Below are 19,856 nucleotides of genomic sequence, written 5' to 3'. Positions count from 1 at the left end.
GGAAGAGGGAGGTGGATGTGGAGCGGCGGATAAATGGATGAGCGGAGGGCTGGCGTACAGCACGGACAAGTCAGAGAACATAAAACATTGGTTTATTGAAGGGGACGTGCTGACGGACAACAAAGACATCTCTTGCGTTCCTGAAATAGGAGGAGACCTGAATTCTTTATAGCTGAACTCGGGCTTCATGGAGGTTGACTCATTAGCAGAACAGATTTCACTGGTTTCGTATCATGCATGTCAAAAGTCTATGCAGCTCGTGTCCAGCAGGAGACCTTCGTCGCTCGTCATCCCCTCTCAGCTCTCTACTGCGTGAAGGCAAAGCACGGCAGAAAGGAAAACACGAAATAAGGAAAGAAATTAGAGACTCATTACGCTTTTCATTTTGTGGACTTACATGCAACTTGCATTTGTCTCAGGACCACAGTTGATTAAAACAAGAAAAATCCCAAATCTGTGGATTACACTGTATATCTGCGAAGACTAATTACATGGAATCCATTGAGGAGCCTTGAAACGTCACAGTGCGTCTCCACTCTGATATCCTGCTTCATCCGCAACCTACAGTGCTAACAATCAACAAACAACGTTTTCCAGCCCATCATCACTGTTTGTCAGACCTTGAACTTCGCTAACATATTGGTCCACAGCCATGCCGGTGGCTCTGTGGGGCCGTGTTCTTACAGCATTGCCGTCTGAACTTACTGACAGACGGACATAGCAATTCAAAAACTGGAGCTGCCAGTGCGGCTACAAATTTCACACACTCACCAGCTTGAAAGCTCTGCTTAGCAATTAGTCCAAGTAAGATGTTGCATCGAAACTTTGAGAACTGGCAGCTGGAAAAGTATTGAAATCAGAAAAGACCAAGCCTGAAAGACGAACCATCTAAAGATGGCAGGGGCAGTGCTGTCAAATTTTTTGGCTGTTTCAAACTTAAAATACCTTTGTAAAGATTTGTACATTCGCTGATAAAAATCCTGAATGCTGGACCTTCAATAAAAATGCAGATATTCACACCTGTTCCACTGTACGGCCGCGGAACAGGTTGCTGTGGGAAGGCGGAGGTAGAAAAATCCATCTACATACTCATAGGCAGCTTTGGGAAATGGTTGGCAGTAACCTTAAGCATACACGATTTGTGGTTAATGGGCTAGCGGATTCAGGACCACTATTCCTTTTAAAGAACTGAGTGATGAGCTGCAGCAACAGAGCTCACGTTCCCCAGCGAGGCCACCTTCTCTGACCTTCCGAAATCTACCGCTCTGCCAGAGAAAAGCAAACACCTCATTTATCTGGTGGCCGATGCGAAGAGCAGGTGCCACAGGAGGCCTGGGAACGCTGGCGGTGGGATCCGTGGCTGTGACAAGATTAGCAGCCAGAGCTCCGGGCTTTAGGAAAACGCAATGGCCACTTGGACATACGCCGCTGCTTGACGGCACGCAGGTGGGCCGTTAAACAAAGCTCAGCCCAAACATAAAACCAGTCAGGTCAGGGGACATATAACACTGAGTGATCTACAGCAAGAGCCATCTAAAGAAAACGCCATTTGCTACAGCCATTTATAAATGGCACTCAAATTGCAATCTTGAGAATTCGTTTATAATGTCAAATTTCGGTCTCTCTTTTAGAAAGAGCCTCTGCAGATGCAGCAGCAACAGTTGTGCGGTTGAAGGAGGAACGGTAGCCAATCACAGCAGTTTGTGATAAAACATAGAAAATGATGCTTGATTGCTGTGGTGTGTTCTGAAGGGTTGTTGCCCGTCTGCCCGAGATCCTGATTAAGGATTAAATGTGAATCGTGAAATCGACTTAAACGTGCAAAAGGTCAACTGTGACCATGATGCTTTGCATTCAGAGAGATGCAAGGAAGGAGGAAGCAGGAGAAGAAAGAACGGGCGATCTCCTCCTGCTGATGCCTCATGATGTTAGTAGCACAATAACACCGCACACGTACATACTCTTGTGAACGCAGGTCAGCGAAGAGAATCTCCACTGGCCTCTTTAAATCCACTCCAAATTGCTCTCCTGCTACCTCAGCACTGAGCGTATGAGTGTGTGCAAAGCCAATGTATCTATAGGAGGTGGTAAGCCAGTGGAGTGAAGGTGGGTGGTCTAAGGAAACGTTTTCCTAATAAATCACAAGGGAGCTTTTTAAAATCAGTGTGCGCCGCGGCGGGGAGTATTTCTGTCTCCCTTCCCTCTGAGATCACCTGAAGTACACACAGCTTGACTGCTAATGGCTCAGCAGTAAATCACATCACGCACCGTAGAGCTGACTCGCTATCTGGACCGTTCTCGGATGCTCATCTTGGGCTCCCACAGCCAAGACAAACACAACGCACGCACACGCACACGCACACGCACACACGCACACACACACACTGAGGTGAGTGCTAAAACATCCACTCCACAGCTTCAGACAGCTTTGACCCTTTTGGCAAAGCTCTGGAAAGCAGCTAATGGCTCGAACATGCCTCTACTGTCGAGCCTCGTGGTTTGACTTGAAGGGGAGAGGAGGGACGAAGAGATGGGGTAACCTCAGCTTCAGAGCGTCTTCCCCTCTTCGCCTCTCTGTCAAAACAATGAAGGTCACGCTAAGATGAGGCCCAATTAGGACTCGTCCCTCAAACGCCTGAGGTGTCTGCTGCCCCGACTGCTCAGGAAAGCCTTTGTGTTTTGGAGTTGTTTTTTTACATGTTTGGTTGGAGCGTGTGCATGACAAAATAATCAGCAAGAAAGTGGGCAGTCACGCGCACGTCTCAGCGTACATTAAGGCAGAGAAAGGTCATTGGTGGAGAGAAGTACATGTATTTCACCTGCAACAAACAAAGCTGCTCTGTTTTCTCTGCCGCTCTCTAGAAAGACAACATGCTACAGCTAATGTGATGACTGGACTGCAAGTAAGCACAGATAAGAAGAGTCAGGGTAAAACAGTGATTATTAATAAATGAATGCGCACACACACACACGCACAGACGCACACGCGCACAGTCCTCAGGGCAGCTGGAGTAGCCCCTGCACAGTGACGGACAGTGGTCAGTGATCAACAGCTCAGCCAACAGTCCAGGGCAGAGAAAGATCCATCACCGACGGCGGTCCCCAATCAATCTGAGCACAGAGCTGGACACTTGGGAATAGCAACGCTCATGGACAAACCTCTCTATCACGCACACACACACACGGCGAAAAGCAAATACGAGCCAAGTCACAGACCTCGCAGTCAATGGAGGTGCCCTAGCAACAGCTCTGAGAGCAGTTGCCAAATTAGTCAAAGAGCAAACCTGAGGGCTCCAGCACTTCTGCACGAAGGGTAATTATCAGGACAGATAGACAATCTTTTTAATTACAGCTGAGGGGGAAAAAATAAAAAAATAAAGTTAGTGGACAGAGGAAGGGCACGAGGGGATGTACAGTATTTCATCATGGCTTATCATTACTAGTGCAGTCCCCTTTCCAAATGTGCCTGTCATCGGGCGCTGATTTCTTGGCCTGCGTTGTGTCTGGACCACAGTGTGTGTGGGCAGTTGGCCTCGTTTGTTACTGCTGGATATTGCCGCTCCGCTCCAATATCTGGGTGATGGCGGTGTAGAAATTGCCATCACAGTTGAGTTCCGCCGCTCCAAAAAACCCTGGCACGTTCTCACGTAAATTGTACGGGTGCTGCACTGCCCTGGTGGTGTAGCTCCACCTTTTCCTTCACATCAAGTGACACGTAGAAAAGCGATGTTAGAAGAGTTCTCGAGAAAGGATCAAGAAAGTCAAGTTCATGTGACACTGTCATCCTTCGTGATCACACAGTGCAACATTTGATTATGTCAAATTCTTCATATGGTGATACAACAGAACCCTTTGTCAGGCGGATGGTTGTGCAGGCTTATTTCACGTCTGTATTTTGTTTCTGTTGACAACTGCTCTTTCAAAAAACTTCAGATACTGCACTTCCTTGAGCAATCCACTCGCCAAGTTTGAAAGTCAATTGGATGGGCGGCTGTTGAAAATAAAAATCAAAGGACAGACTTCTCGATTCATTAGTGTTGAAATAAAACACAGGGATGCAGGAAACCTCACACGTCAAAGATTCAAAAACACAGACAAACAACCCACACAACACAGGCAGTTGATTCATATCTTTTGTTTGACTGCAGAACGTCTCCTCGTTCTCGTCTCCATGCTGTGTTTCCTTCTCTGTTAGTTTCGCTGAACGGCAGTTCATCACAAAAGCCGGACCGACTGCAAACCACCCTAACACTTGATTTTGAATTAACCAGAGCAGAACTGAAAAGCTACATCAACCACCAAGGGCGGATTTGTCTGCAGAGCCTCTGCACAAAGCCACAAAATGTTTTTTGTTTTACAGCCTTGTACATGAATAAAATGCGACCCCTGTTTTCAGTGGGTCTTTAGGGCCGCCAATGGGACTGACTTGGTTTTCTCCTGAATTTAAAAAGCAAATATTTGTGCTTTGATCTCATTGTTTGCTCTGGGTTGACAAAACACAGTAAAGGCAATTGAAAAAAAACTGAAAAATGTTTTTTTTTGTGAGCAATGTGAGACACTCTCCCCCACATCGAGGAGCCTTTTCCCAATTGGTGCAGCATTTGGCAATCTTATTACCAACAGCAGAGCGACTACAGACATTATGGGCAGGACTAACCTGCTGTGAGCCTTACAAATTCCACATTAAAATCAATTGCTCCAGTTTTTGTGGTGGTGCAGAGGAGCTTAAGTGAAATCAAGGAATCAAAGTCCTGTTGGGACAAGAGAAGATACAATCATTTTATTGCTGCTTATTGTAGAAAGCCTGAGGATTAGATATTAGACACACTGACCAATTAAAGACAGACAGACCGACTGTCTACAATCTACTGACTACATTTTACTCTTCAGGCTTTCTACAATTAACCGTGGTGATATTAACACCACAGTGTTACTCTGTTTTGTCTCTCTCTCCCTTTATCTATTAGTCAGTCATTACTTTCACTGAAGTTTCTCAAGCGAACACAGTCAACAAAGGCAGATTTGGTTGGTTTAGCTAGAAAAATACATTTATTTACTAAATTTACACTCTGGGCATATTCATCCGAGTAAGTGAGAGTGAGACAGTTTAAATAATATATTAATTAAATATAATATTTATCATAGTGTATGTGCTGGTCTGTAGGTATCTGTCTGTGTCTGACAATGTACAAAGCAGCATGATCAAGAAAAATAAAAATGGAGTGATGTGAAAATATTAAAAAGGCAGAATTATCTCAACAATAAAAAACCTTTAAGGAAAAACATGATTCATAGCTCAGCGCCTACAGGGAGACAGGAGGATTATAGAAACCAGTTTTCTTTTTTCATAACAACACAATGCACCAACAAACCTTTTGATGCTGCAATATTTTACAGAAAGTACACACCAAGGCATTCTGAAGATGATGTCCTTTCGGCATTCAGCATTTGTGTGGATAACACAAAGGAAGGAAAGTCATATTTTGTGTGACCAAAATGATTGAGCAATATCAATAGCGGCAAACAAAGTCAAACATTGCACTCGCACAACTGCAAACTCTGCATGCCGTACGAACAAAGCCAAGATATAAAATAGGAAGTCAGCATGCGTGGATCAGGCACTACCCGGGTGCAAAGGATCTGAGTGAAATTAATTATACTCTCTCCCCCAAATCCCTGTGATTGGTTTCTGCAACCCCAGAGCTCGATCTCTCTTCATACATGTTGTCGCTGTGTTGAATGCAGGCAGGGCGAGGTAGAGCAAAATCTGTCCCACTAACAAAGGCTCATGTGTATCTCCTTGTACTCACTCATGTCTTGCTTTGTTTACGATCTACCTGCCTGGGAAATACACCATCAGATACAGGAAACTCCTTTGTACCTCTACAAATTAAAATCGAAACACTTGCTCGCTCGCGACAAAATGTCCTTCTCCTTCGGGAATTGCGGCACACGAGTGGAATACATTGGCCATCTGCAGGCCTCTGAAGCTGTCCGCCGTTTACCAGCTCCTCAGAGTCCGACAGATATGTCCTATGACGCCAACATTACATGCTAAGCACCGTCAGTGACGCATCTCTCAGTCATTCACTTTGTCTTGGGAAGATGTGTTTGTTGACCAGAAAAGAAAAGAAAAAAGCAGCTTCAGGAGCTGTCCGGTGCTGAACCCACATGAGGAGACCACGGGGAGCGTTTCTTTACCTGAGGATTAACTCGCAAAGGAAAAACACTAAGGCATGATGGTAAAATAAACAGCCATCTAGTATCTGCTTCCCCTCCAGGGTGTTTTAGCAAGAGAGTAATAGAGACACAATCTCATTCACATGTGCTGACACGCTGCCTGACTTTAACAAAGGAGACATTGCACTCAACTGGTGAGACAAAGGAAAGGACAGGAGAGGAAACGGTGCAAGGAAATCCGTCCGTCCGTCCCCCCCCCCTGACAATCACTGGAAGATACTTGACTGTCCCCCTGTCATTAATTCAGCTGACAAAAACTGTTACCAGATGCCATTAATTATTTATAGTATTTAATAGGGAAAATGCTTTCTTTGAATAATACATTTGGTGGGAAAAGGAGGGGGGGCAGAGTTGGCTTTGGTAAAGAGGGGGATTGTGGAAGGAGGGGTACGGGGTCTTTGATGAATATTCATGAGCTGCATCTGGAGGGATTGTGGTAAACTACCTTTCTTTTTCTCTCTGGCTCTGTACCTCCTGGGCTTTGTTTGCTGTGCCACCAGCCACGATGCCCCGACTGCGCTGCTCATTTGCTTGGCTCAAGGTGCGGCAGCCGAGCCAATGCCAAACTATTATATTAATAGCCAAGGCAAAGCTAACAGCAGCCCACTTAGGCTCGAGTCCATCTGCACGGTGGTGTCAAGTTGGGGGAGAGAAAGGACGCAGAGCTGTCAGTCAAGCGGATTGACGTCAACCTCCATTAAGCCGGTGAAACAACCCTGTGACTGAGGGAATGAAGGTGCCAAATGGATCACAGCCTAAATTATGATTTATGGTCACATGTGAGCATAGGTGCTCATGGGCTCCGCTGCCACACACACACACACACACACACACCTGAAGTTGGACTGACAAGAGCAAGCCCACTCTCCCGATCATTTATACAAACTAAATTGAATATGTGTATATGCTGCTGTGAGACTTTACACTGCGTAATTGGATCATTGTTATCTAGGTCTGTAAATTAGTCTCTCTCTGCAGGGGTCCCCCAGCATCCCTCCCACCTCCTCTACCACCATTGCCAAAATCCGTTCCATCCATATGTATCTGCAGTGAGCCTGAAGCTTTGGACTTTCAGCAAAAACCAGAAAACAATGTAATAAATATCTCTTCTAGCACCGTAAACGCACAAGTCAGTGGCCCCGGCAGGATCACAGCTGACTCACAGCAGCAACCCTTTCTCTCAACTGTAGGATTCGTAGCTGGAGGCCTTCAGCAGTCAAACAGCCCAACTTAAGCCCGGAGATCCTCCGTGCAGTTTCTTGGCTGATCTCCCTCGTTTCATCCGGTGCCAAGGGCGGCTTTGTTTGTTTAAAAGCATAGCAGATGGGTTCATTGTTAATGTTCTGCATTTGCAAAAATCTCTGTAAAAATTCGGTGTCCCATTCACTTGCTTGGACACTACTCAAGTGCAAAATTGAATTCTCACCCGTTCACGGCTTCTGCTACAAGTGTCTGCACTAAGCTGAGCACAGTCAGGCAGAAAAGACACATTATTGAAGTGTGTGACAAGACAACCTCATGCAAAGAGCAGATAATGCTGTGAAAACTCTCCCGGTCTGTTAGCGCCCTCCCCCCCCTCTCTCTCTCTCTCTTTCTCCTCCTCTTTCTTTCATGTTCTTCCATACTCCTGAGATGTGATGACAACATCTCTGAGCTGATGTGTTTGGTCTTGACCACAATTGGAGCCGAGCCACTAAGAAGCGAAAGGAACTCTCTCTAAAGGAATATTGTTCATCCACTGCAATGCCTCATCACACAGGATATATGAAAAGGGAGCGCAGTGAACTGGCAATGCCAGAGAAAGGAACACTTCTTCTGGAGAACAATGGCGTTAACGGCAGAGCCAGTGATCCAGTGCCAGAGTGATAGAGTCCAAACGGAGCGAGGGCGACAAGAGAATGACAGGGACAGAAAGACAAAAAAAACAGACACCTTCTACCTTCTATGTGCAGGAGAGTGCAAGAGGCAGAAAAGCCGCAAAAGGCGGCAGACGGACTTAAAGAGAAGTTAAACGTGGAGCCAGATCCTGTTAGCATCAGCTGGGAAACGGTCCATCAGGCAGCCTGGCTGCAGGTACTGGCTCTGCCCTGCAAATCAAGGATCGCTTTGCCAATGTTAAGGCCAAATACAGAATCACACGTGTGTGTGTGTGTGTGTGTGTGTGACGATGGGCGGTTGGGGAGGACACAATATCTGTGAGAAGGAGTGCAGGGATCAAGGACTGCTTGTGGACACTGCAGGTAAACTGTGTCCGAGCATGTGCAAACACGAGAGATGCACAGTGAGAGAAAGAGAGGCAGAATAAATGACTAACAAAGAGCAAGACAGGGAGAGACGAATAACCATTTCACAAACTGCTCGGTTGAATCTCTGCTTAATTTCCCAGGGGGTCATGAGCAACTCTGCTCCCACTCTCGCCTCTAATATCCACCTTACACTCTTCCATTTACCCATAAAATGAATACAAGAGCAAAAGAAGCACAGTCCAATTGTGTTTGCCCCCCCCCTGTCTTTTCCTCCACTGAGAGGCAGCAGCCATGTTGCAGTCAATGACTGTGGCAACCCGGCAGTGCTCGGACCCCCTCCACTCCGATCAGCTCGCAGCCTCCAGGTGCTGCGGTGTGACGGCAAAGTTTCCTCCACCAGACACGAGACCCATTCGGTGGAGCGGAAGTGCCATCCGAGATAATGTCACGGGTTCCCCCTCTTTTGGTTTGCTGACAGTGCTGTGACAGCCCCGGCTGCGCTGCCGGTCGACTCTCACCAAATCCAACAGCTCCCTCTGTCCCTGACTGCCTCTCCCCAAGACTTACAGGGGCAAGAAGTACGGGGTTTTCACCACGAGAGGTGGAATTATGGTCAAACAGATTGGAACAGTGTAGAATATAATTTTTTCAACATGTAAAGTATGTAGCCTCTAATGGAAACAAAAGAGGAAATCATTTATGTATTATGTTATGTTAACAGATGTCGTATAGCTTGTCCCCAATTTTAAAAAATCACTTCATTATGGTAAAAAAGTTTGAGATTTCTGAAAGTGAAAAAAGTTATTTCGCTAAATCTGGCAGTATCAGGGATTTAGTGGCAGATAATGAAAACAAAAAAAGTCTTTATAGAACTGGAATAGATTTCCAACATCAATCATTTGACTGCAAACCAGCCACATCAAAGCAGTCCAAAGGACATTTTGAAGCCTTAAATCAAGCTCTTACAATGTAATCCTCACCAGAGCCACACACACATCTCTGTCATCGAACAAAGCAGACGTCCTGATCTCCGGATCATCACCGACCACAGTCAACCACATCCGTCCGACACCAATGCATCTCCCGTGCATCTGGGGGTCTAAACAACATTCACTTGACTTTAAATGCTAATTATGTGGCGGAATGGATTAAAACAAAAAACAAGTCTTGCTCACCTGTCGGACGAAGTGCGGTCCGCGTCAGAGGGATGTGGAGCGATGCCGCAGCCTCGGGTGCAGGTGGTACGGAGCGCCGCGCGCGGACAGACCGAACCATCCAGCGGCGCGTAAAGAGGCTCCGCGAGTGTGGGGCGGGAAACGGCAGCAGCAGAACAGAGGACGATTGTGTCCGCGGATTTCTTTCTTTGGGGGGGGGGTATTAATTTTTAGGAACGGGGGAGGGGATACGGTGGTTGGTCTGTTTCGAGCAGCGTCCGCGCGACGAGTGGATGAGCGCCGGCCGGAGTGGTGCTCACCTCTCCAGCAGCACAGCGCTACTGAACAAAAGAGCGCTCTGCAGGCGCCCTACTCAGGTGGCAGGGGGGGGTGGAGGGGGATGGAGGGGGAGGGCCGTGCGCGCGCGCGGGTGCCAGTGTGCGCGCGCGCGGGTGCCAGTGTGCGCGCGCGCGTGTGTGCGTGCGTGTGTGTGTGTGTGTGCGTGCATCGAAGTTCCATGCTTCTCTAACACACCAGAACTTAATTTGTTTTAAAAATGGGCGGGGGTCTGTGTGACTGACACCCAGCTGATGTGTTATTGTTTGTTCAGAGTGATAAATGGTCCAATGTGGGACCCCCCCACCCCGCAGCCATTAGTCCGATGTGAGACAGGCGGTGAGGGAGGGAGAGGGGTTCGACTCCTGCAGACACGTGCATTTGGCATCACCCAGCCCCACCGTGGGCCCTGTAATCCCGCTCCGCCTTTGTCTGAGCGCCGTAATTAATAACCTCAGGGATTGAATTACCTTGTTTGGCAGCCTCGCGGCGACCTCGACCCCAGATCTACATGCAATCTGCTATCTGAGGCTATCGAATTAGATTAGCAAAAATTGCCCAGGATTTCAGTCAGGCAGGCTTAAGCACAAAACTGTGATTCGACGTTTTTTCACCTGACTGAGAATTCGACCACATACTGTACATAACAGCAAGGCGCACTCTCCTTCTGGGTATTATAGATGGCGGTTAACATAAAGATCATTATAATGGTCCTTGTTTAAAGCACAGTTGGAGAGTAATGCCTGCAGTCATTTTAAAAAGAGCTTGCGAAAGTGGTACATTCACAGACTGTGAGGGACCCGCCACTTTGTTGCATATAAAGAATAACGATCCCCCGCGAGACGCCACGCTGTGTGCAGGGAGATTAACGCTTTGTTCAGCACTGGCCGCTTGCATTAATTTTTTGTTGGTTTTCCCCAAGATGCCAGCAGAAGAAACTGAAGAAGAGAACTATATGGAGCTTCTCAAGGCTGGGGGAGCTCTCCGTGGTGCTGGAGCATTGAACAACACCAGTGGAACAAACAGGAAATAACTCAAACTAACAAATATGAAAGTTGCATTCTTCATTTTTTTTTCTAAAGTTTTTTGTTTGTTTGATTTTTTTGTTTTGGTTTGTCAAATTGTCTCACCCACCACATGAAATGATACCATTTGCCATTAAGAAATCTTTGAAATTCATCTATGAGCAAACATGAGACGGACACAAGTTGCATCTATTGTCTTTGTAGCACACAACGGTCTACAATTAGCTCACCAATGTGCCCAGACCACACGGATTTGTGAGTCACCAAAAAATACTGTGACCCCTTACAAATCCAGTATGATTACATTACGAACAAAGAACTTTGTGCTCTCTACATTTGAGTTGAAACACTCAATGCTCAATTCCTCAAACAAGTTGCTTGAGAAATCTGATTTTGTCTACAAAGTCATTAAAACTGCCTGTCTGTTGTATACTGTACCTTAATGTACTAAAGCCTGACACAGTACAGAAACATATTTTTACTTATGAGTCAATTCTCCATCTCATATACTTCTGACGTACCACAATTGAAGAGAGTGTAGTGAGGACGTCACCAGAGGTGATCTCTCTCAAGCACCACCATCAAGTTTCATCTTGACCTTGTTCATTGCACTGTAAAATATCTCAAACAACAAACGCCTGCTTTCACGATTTCAAGCATTACTTATTTGGAAAAGAACGTTAAAGTTATTTTCCAAATCACCTATTTTATCGAACCATTTTGCAGACCGTTTTGCTGACAGTGCCCCTGGAAATCGTGTTTGAAGCCGTCAGCAGGTTCCGATGCTCTCGGGTCCCCTCGCAGACTGTTCGAGAGACAAGGGTCTAAAGCCTGTTTCAACACAACACAGGCTTCAGTCGTGGCCCAGAGAACCACTAAACGGCCAAAGACATCAATAGTAATCCAAAGAAATCTCGACAGAGACTTATGTAATGTCAGGTGATGTCCACTGAGTGATTTTAAAAAACAAGCAGTATTTTAAAGTATAATGCAAATAAAAGGGATCTGAAAACAGCTGTAATGTATTTTTTTTTCTGGCCATAGTCAGCACTTGTAATGCTGCATTTTGTTTGGTCTGCAGTTTATTCAAAGCTTTGTTGGAGCAGCAAAGAGACCATTAGTTGAGCATTGGTACAGCTAAAAGCATGCAAGAGAGTGCTGGAAATATTTCTTCTCCCTTTTTATGATTATAACAGACAGTTTAGGGACAACTGTAATACAACAATATGTAATAAATCAAGTCAGGACAATATATAATGACACAACTGGATTAAAACTTAATGAAACAGTTTGACTCCACATATAATGAGCCTTTTAAGCAATTTTATCACACACACACACACACACACACACACACACACACACACACACACACACTCAATAATCACTACATCTTTTACAAGGTCAACGTGGGTACCTCTTTTCTTTCGCTTGTCCGCCACATTTTAACATCTGCCACTGTCCGAGCGGAGCAGACGATACCAATATGGCACATATCACGCTGGTTCGCCAACCACCGTTGAAAACGACGGAGAAGAGTGTACAACCAATCACGCTGCGATCCCTTATCGTGTTGTGGCGCTACACTGCCGCAACCACAGCTCCAGAATTGCTGTGAAGCAGAGGGAGTCGATGACCCTCTTCCCATTCAAAGCAGCACATTCGATAGATACAGTCAAACTAATTTTGGCCGAGCTCTTGAGACTGTCCACAGAGTCAAAGAATAGTTGCAGCCAGACAGAATCTCTGGTGGCTTGAATGCCAAAAAGAACTACAGCACCACAACCTCTCATCAGATCTCTTCATGCAAAAGGGCAACACCTTTTGATGATAGTGACGGTTGAGATGACAATGAAGACTAATGAAGCAGTTCCTCTCTCACTCTCTGCTTTTTCTTTAAATAGAATATCTCCACTTCCCAGAGTGAACTACAAACAACAGACTAAACAAAGAAAGTGCTTATATCGATCCCTCGGCTTCGTGGCTGTGGGTAAATGCGTTTATCTTGTGTTGCCACTACATTATACTTAGATTAAACACATATTTGATGTGGTAGCTGGAGCTAAAAACAATTTGCTCCTTGGAAGCATCCTCTGGCAAGGGTTTATTACATTTTGTTAATATCTTAATTAGGCAAAGCATGAGAGAATTTAATCCCTGGAGAACTGGCTTCTTAAAACACTGTCCAGCCACCCCTGAAACCCAGTGGAATAATTAGGCAGAGAAGAGAAATGTTTTTGTCCCCTCCTCATCTGAGACGGGGGCTGTGCTTTTGTTTGTACTCGGCTCTGAAGGCAAAGCAATCATGAAGCCCAAATCAGCTTCCAAAAGATTTTACACTTTCTCTGGGTTTAGTTAAAGTAATACACTTTTTGTAAAATAGAAAACAAAAAATGGTGCGGAACGCACCTCACAACATGTGTGCAGTTTGTAACATCAACCCCCCGACACCTTAAGAGACGTGCTTAGCTTTCTCCAAAATGGCTTACTGCCACTACATCAAGATATGTTTTGGAGAATATTTCAACAGATTAAAAAATGTTACATACTCAAGCATCGACAACACTGAGATTCTGCAGTCATGCTAGCAGCTGTGGGGCTGAATGTATGTACAACAGGGCTTTGAGCTGAATCCTCACATTAGCATACTAACATGCTCAGAATGACCAACATGCTTATGTCAACAGATATGTTAGTTGTATGTAAATTGTGTTTGCTTGAGTTGATTCCAAGATGTCTTAAATTAAGGAGAGGACTGCTTTATGTGCATTTATTATTTCCACCCACATGGTAGTTGTGTGTGGACAGACAATGCAATTCCATTTACAACTGTGTTCGACATAATCACAAGGTGTCCATGACGGATCACACACTGCTCAATGCGTCTCTAAAGCATTTACACCTGTAGTTACATGTGGTCAAGCACTATCCTAAGAACGATTACTAATGCCAGTTGTAGATGGGGCAAAAGAGCAGCTGAAACTGGGTAAAACTGGAGTATATCATTGGTTTTGAAGGTGTATTTTAACATTGACCAAAGCTTTGGACGAGTAAAAACGACTGACTTGACGATTGCGTTAAATGAAGTGGTCACCACTGGCGCCAGCTCACTGACCTAGAAACGACTGACACGAGCACTAAAACACAATCAACAAACTGCACCAAGTAATTTTACCATCACTGAGAATGATGCATGAGGAGTTAAATTACCTGATGGTAAAAAAAGAAAATGAGAAGGCGGGATGAGTGTAGATTCAAAGGATAGAGAGCAGCGAGGGGAGGCAGACAAAGAGTGGGGGTGGTCAGCAGCACGGGGGGGGGGGGGGCTGTGAAGCACAGCGGACCAGAGGAGCTGTAAATGAGGGAGTAATGAAGCTGTGCAGGTGGGGGCAGGTGATCTATTATGAATGAGGCACAGAGGGGAGGAGACAAAGGACAGTTAGCCCGGCTGTGCTTGGTGTATAATAAATATGCAACCAATCAGAGGACTTCTGACTGACCCGGTAGGGAGGCTGGGAGCGGAGAAGGTTGGGCTTGATTTAATGATGTTATAAGGCAGGGGGCGCGAGAGTGATACAAAGCAGAGATGTGCTAAAAGGGTTCAAAATAGTGGATAGTGGTAAAATACGGCACTAAGGTGTAACATTTCCCTCCAAAAACTACCTCCAAACCTCCGACTCAGGCCTTGTGACAGCTGGTACGTGCAATCGGTGCATGGTTGCAGGTGAAGGTCGGCACACAGTGGATGGACTCTCAGTCAGACCCACCCCCAATCCTATGTCCTGTTGCAAAAAAACAACAACATGGCGCTGGTAAAATGAGAAATTCGAGGCTTCGAAACAGCAGTTCACAAACCAAGGGACGACATAGCGCTGGGTTGCCACTTGGGCAATAAATGAGCAGCCAGCTGTCACCATGACTCAGCATCAGTCGAGCTCCATGTTTAGCTTGACTGGGCTCTACTGCTGCCTTCAAAAATATAACTGTTCCTTTACCTATTTTGTTACGATGCAAGTAGTTGTATGCTTCAGTGCATTTGTAATCCCGCGACTCTTTCGATGCAGCTAACTGCAGGACAATGCTTCCTGTCATCTACCCACTCCGTGAGAAGTGAAGGGTGAGACCCCGTCGCAGAGCCGTCCTCACTACTTTTTAAAAACATCCGCACGATGTACCCACCGCTGATTGTTTTGTCCATTTTGGCGACTATATGTTGCTTTTAGGATACATGAAGCAACAGAACACCGAAGGCTACGTCAGTGCCAAACCACAGCTCTTACGCTTAAACTGGAAGTCGATAACCGAAGCGCGCTTTGAATCATGGGTAACCTTTCAAAGTCAGGAAAAATGTGGATAACAGTTAGAGACAACTGAGCTAATGTGTGCTCCTATGAGTTCTCACTCACAGTCTCAATTTCCATGCAGTTGTGACAGTCCTTAACATAATATGTTATTTCGTGAAATTAGTCAAATATTTGGTAAAATGCAACTGAAAGGCGCTCACAAGAAACATAACATGACACATTCCGACGTCTGGCATCAAACTGAAAGTTAAAAGTCAAAATTTCACACTGGCCCTAAGTCGGGATCGTCTTTGTCAAACTGTTGTGTACAATTTCAGAAATGAACACACTCTCAGTAAACTATCTACTAAAACAAACACTCAAAAGACCACCAATATTATTGATGAAGGAAAGTTTATGTTTTTGTTATTTAGTCAGAAATCCAACTTGCCGGATCTGCTCCCGTGGCAGTAACATGAACCTTTTCGAGGGCATTATCTCGGAATCCACCTCCTGACTGTGTTTCTAGTGGCATCTAATGCTGGTTATCGCCCTTCTGTCTCGTTGGCTGACAGACAAAAAGTGTGATCAAAGGAAATCACACCCTGTGCATAAATATACACAGTCATGTTTCCCTGGAAATAAACTCCATGTGTTGATGGGGTAGAAACTCAAAGGTGATAACATTCCTCTTATTTTGCTTAATTGTGGTCAAAGTTGATGCCGTATATGATATGCCCTTATCAAAGTTAACCATGTAAGTTGTTCTGCAATTAAACTAAGCGTGTGTCTATTAGTCCACTCTGATCATGACTGGTAACTGATGCACCTCGGCTCATTGCTGAGGACGCTGTGGGCAGGGAGATAATGTCACGATCAAAGATTGCGTCCTGCAGCCTGGTTATATTGCAAATGAAAGCAGGGGATGCAGAGTTTCTGCAGCCCTGTCAGCACTGACACCTGAGACCCTTCGCTCTCTGGAGAACAACATATCCTGAGTCTGTTTCATTGTTCTGCACCACTGCAGCAAATGCTATAATCTACAGTTTAAATGAAAAAGTACAATCAGGCAACGTAGGCAATTCCTGGAATTTAGTTGTGCAAACTGCCTCTCAACAGGATTAGAAAGTAACAGCTGTTAGTGTTGAATTCAGCTCACAAGAACCATACAAATGGTTTTTGCATCTTTTAGCCTTTTAACTACAAAATGCACAAATGCTGTATTAAAAAAATGGTATTTCAAAGCATATCCCTGCATTTGGTTGGTCTCAATTATTCAATTTATTTCAAAATGCAGAATGGAACAATGGACACCATCACTGTCATGTGCAATTTTGGATCATTATTTTTTCTTTGAAGCTGCTCTATGTAAAAATGTTACATAAGCAATGGATCAAATGATGTGTGATGTGAAGGGCTTGTAGATCTATACACATGACAAATTATGACCCACGTCTACAGTTTCCCTCAGTATTATGGGACCTTTTAGCAACTTTCAGCGGCTTGTTTTGGTGTTACAGGCTGCAGTTTCTTTTTCATACTTTAACACTGGTTTCAAGCCCTATGTGTACAATTTAAAAAATACCATCTTTGGTGCCCCCAGTGCAAGTGCAAGATTACGTAAAAAAAGGACAAATGACTAAATGTTCACTATGATGGATTGTACAGTAGGAAATCAAAGTTATGATTGAGAAAAAAGCCAGCACTAATGTTAAGTTTACATGATTTACAGTTAAAAATGGCCTAAATCATGCAAAACCACCAGGTTGGTCATTTAATGATGCAGTATCACATTTATGTGACTTTTTCTTTATCATAGCCAAACATTACTAAAAGAAGAAATATTTTAAAAGAATGCAGTAAAGCTTCACCGTGTTATCCTGAAAACAGTAATATCATGTCTTTTAATAGAGCGGACTCTTTTTTTTCTACAGTCAGTCAACAGCTCTCCTGCTATAAATCAACATAATGAGGCATAAATCAGCATTAATCAGCATATGGGTTATGGACACACAATAAGATACATAATGGCACATGACATATAGTCTCCATTATCGACTCACACACAGTTGCAGCAATCACCACCTCATCTCTCCCTCTGCTTCTCTTTGCCAGCTCATCATTATTGACAGTCAGTGTACTGTGTGACTCCTACAAATGGCAGGCACGGGCGCAGGGAGCCAGATGGACGATGCCTGCCACGGTTTAGTGCTGCAGAAGACTCATCCTCAAGCACGCCAGAGTCTCTGAGGTTGACGGCAGGAAACTGATGATGGAAACAATCTGATAAGTGGCAGGGTTAAGGAAAGCGACACCAGGGAACATTTAGCATCGCTCACTGCTCTGAAAAGTGCAGTTGGACTGCAGTTGGGTGCATTACACTTACAAACTTCAATTAACTGCAGTAGAAATCACGGTCATTTCAGTTCCTGATCAATTTACAGGAAATAGTTGCCCTGATTAATGGCAACATAAACATCACCCCGAGTAAAGGGCATGACACAGGATGTATTGCATTTATTAAGTCTCAAAAATCTCACGCGTGCATATGATACGAGTGAGTATCTGCCAGCTCGAAACCATGCAAGCGTTTCTGTGCACAACTGCTGTTCCGCGAGGCATGGGGCTGAGATGGGCACGAAACTCGCCCTTCCCTAAACACTCACAACTGCTCCAGCAGACAGCCGCTCGCTCGCCAAGTTGAATTTTGAGACTTTGAGGTGGGGCACAGTGGCCGATGCTAATAGCATCTTTTGTGACCCCATGGCAACACGCCCAGCACATCCGCCGCAGTGTAGGCGTAAGGTTGAAGCTGGAGTTTGTAGCTGGAGTTGTTTTCTGTATCAAGCACTGAAACTGTTATTTAGTGTTAAATTTTGTAGGTTGGGTTAGGTTTTATTTATTATGTGAATTGGTTTTGTAAATTTGTTTTCCACTTATTTATATTTGTATATTTAAATGTACTTTAAAAAGTTAATGGTTTAAATTTCAAGTTCCAATTTTCCTTAGAAATACAAAAATCTGTTGTTACAGTTGACCGTCATTTTGTGCTTTTTTTAAAAGAAAAAAGTATCGATACTGCTTAGGTACCTGTATTGACACCGATATTGCAAAAAACCCAAACGACACCCAACCCTACTTTATATCCGTTTCTCTCTTTCTCCCCATTGCTCTCTCCATTAATTTCCCTCCTTATCGTCTCCATCTCCCCACAGAGAGCTCAATCAATCCACAGGGGCGTTTTAAGTGTCGCCAGTCAACAAGGAAGCAGTTCTGACAGCGACGCTCGGCTGCTGGACAGCAAACACGCAGCCCGTAGAGGCTCAGCGGTGATCTGTCTGCTGAAGCGTCTCCAAACGCCTCCCTCAGTCTGCCACTCGGCATAATGAAGCGTCCAAACGCAGCATGTAGTCCCGAGCCCCCCCCCCCGACTTGGCTTTATCTGAAAAGAGAGCATGTGTGGGTACACCGGCGCAGGGAACAATTTGTACAATCGAGGCCCAACAAAAACTGGATACAGTTCAGCGCAAAGGCCCAGTGTCCAGCTGTAGGGCCCCTCATTCATCTGGGAACGGGAGGCGGTTTGCTCTATTCATCTATTCACTTCAGATAACTACATTGTGCATATCCTTTCATTTCTTTTTCCACTTCTCTTGCATCACACTTTTCTCTGACCGCCAGCATTTCCTGATTTTTCCAGATTTTACATCTTAGGTTTCTTACATCTCTGCATAAGTTAACTAACAGGCGTACCAAAAGAATGTGATCTTTAAATATAATGATGAATAGTTGCTGGTTCAAACATGATAAAAATTGCAACATATCTATGTATTATAACTTAAATGACCTTATTCTGATACCAGACAGGACTCTACACAGATTTTTTTTTTTACCTTTTTCCTAAATTAAGGCATCTTGTTATTTGTTGAAAGTCACAGACTTTCCAGCAGCCGCATTAGTAGCCATAGAAAGAGGCAGGCATTATAATCACAGCTGCATATTTTAGCATGGCAAAGCATGCCTGGGGCAACATAAATGTGCTTATTTTTCGTGTTGATCTTCCTCATGTCTTCGGGAGTCAGACGAGCAAAAGAAAGTAGTTAGTAGTTGAAATGGTGTTTCAGTAATGTGTAATGTCGGATGTCAAATGCATCTGTGTAAATTTGTATGGATTTAAATGAATTTGAATGTTTAAACATCTGTTCAAATGAGCCACTTATGCACAAAATCAGAAAAAAGAAAAATCCTCTGATCTCTAAACTTGACAAGTTGAGGGGTAATGACTGATGCAGAAACGGAGGTGTTTTCATGTCAAACACCAGTTTCAGGGCAAAGCCTTTTTATTTTCTTTCAGCCAGTTATATCTTTTTATTCATGCCACTTCTAATAAAGGTGACTGTGCTCCTTGACATCATTGTCATTCGTCCCTTATATCGCGCTCTATGGTTTCATAGAGAGAAACATTAAATCCTGCAATTCCATGCGACTCCCACTAGTGCAAAAAAAATGTCCTGTATTTCTTTTGTCTTCAAAATTAAACCCACATTTTGGCAATTATAAATGATTTGGCTA

At 44.6% G+C, this 19,856-nt stretch overlaps 1 protein-coding gene across 4 annotated transcripts in view; it reads right to left on the bottom strand.

The window, feature by feature from the left end:
- The window catches only part of ncanb (neurocan b), a 152,675-nt gene that overhangs the window by 115,067 nt on the left and 17,752 nt on the right, over positions 1-19,856 (bottom strand). For 2 of the 4 annotated variants that reach the window (XM_047336621.1, XM_047336620.1), the window contains one exon: positions 14,665-14,783. The exons of 1 other annotated variant lie outside the window; for it this stretch is intronic. In XM_047336621.1, coding sequence (XP_047192577.1) covers positions 14,665-14,717 — 53 coding nt within the window. In that variant the 5' untranslated portion in view covers positions 14,718-14,783. Of the gene's footprint in view, positions 1-9,661; positions 9,988-14,664; positions 14,784-19,856 lie in introns of those variants that run through there. One more of the 4 variants, XM_035646781.2, reaches the window with a different exon arrangement.

The sequence above is a fragment of the Scophthalmus maximus genome, chromosome 13, assembly GCF_022379125.1.
Source record: "Scophthalmus maximus strain ysfricsl-2021 chromosome 13, ASM2237912v1, whole genome shotgun sequence".
In the NCBI taxonomy this organism is placed as follows: domain Eukaryota; kingdom Metazoa; phylum Chordata; class Actinopteri; order Pleuronectiformes; family Scophthalmidae; genus Scophthalmus; species Scophthalmus maximus.
This window is presented reverse-complemented; position numbering and strand designations above follow the sequence as displayed.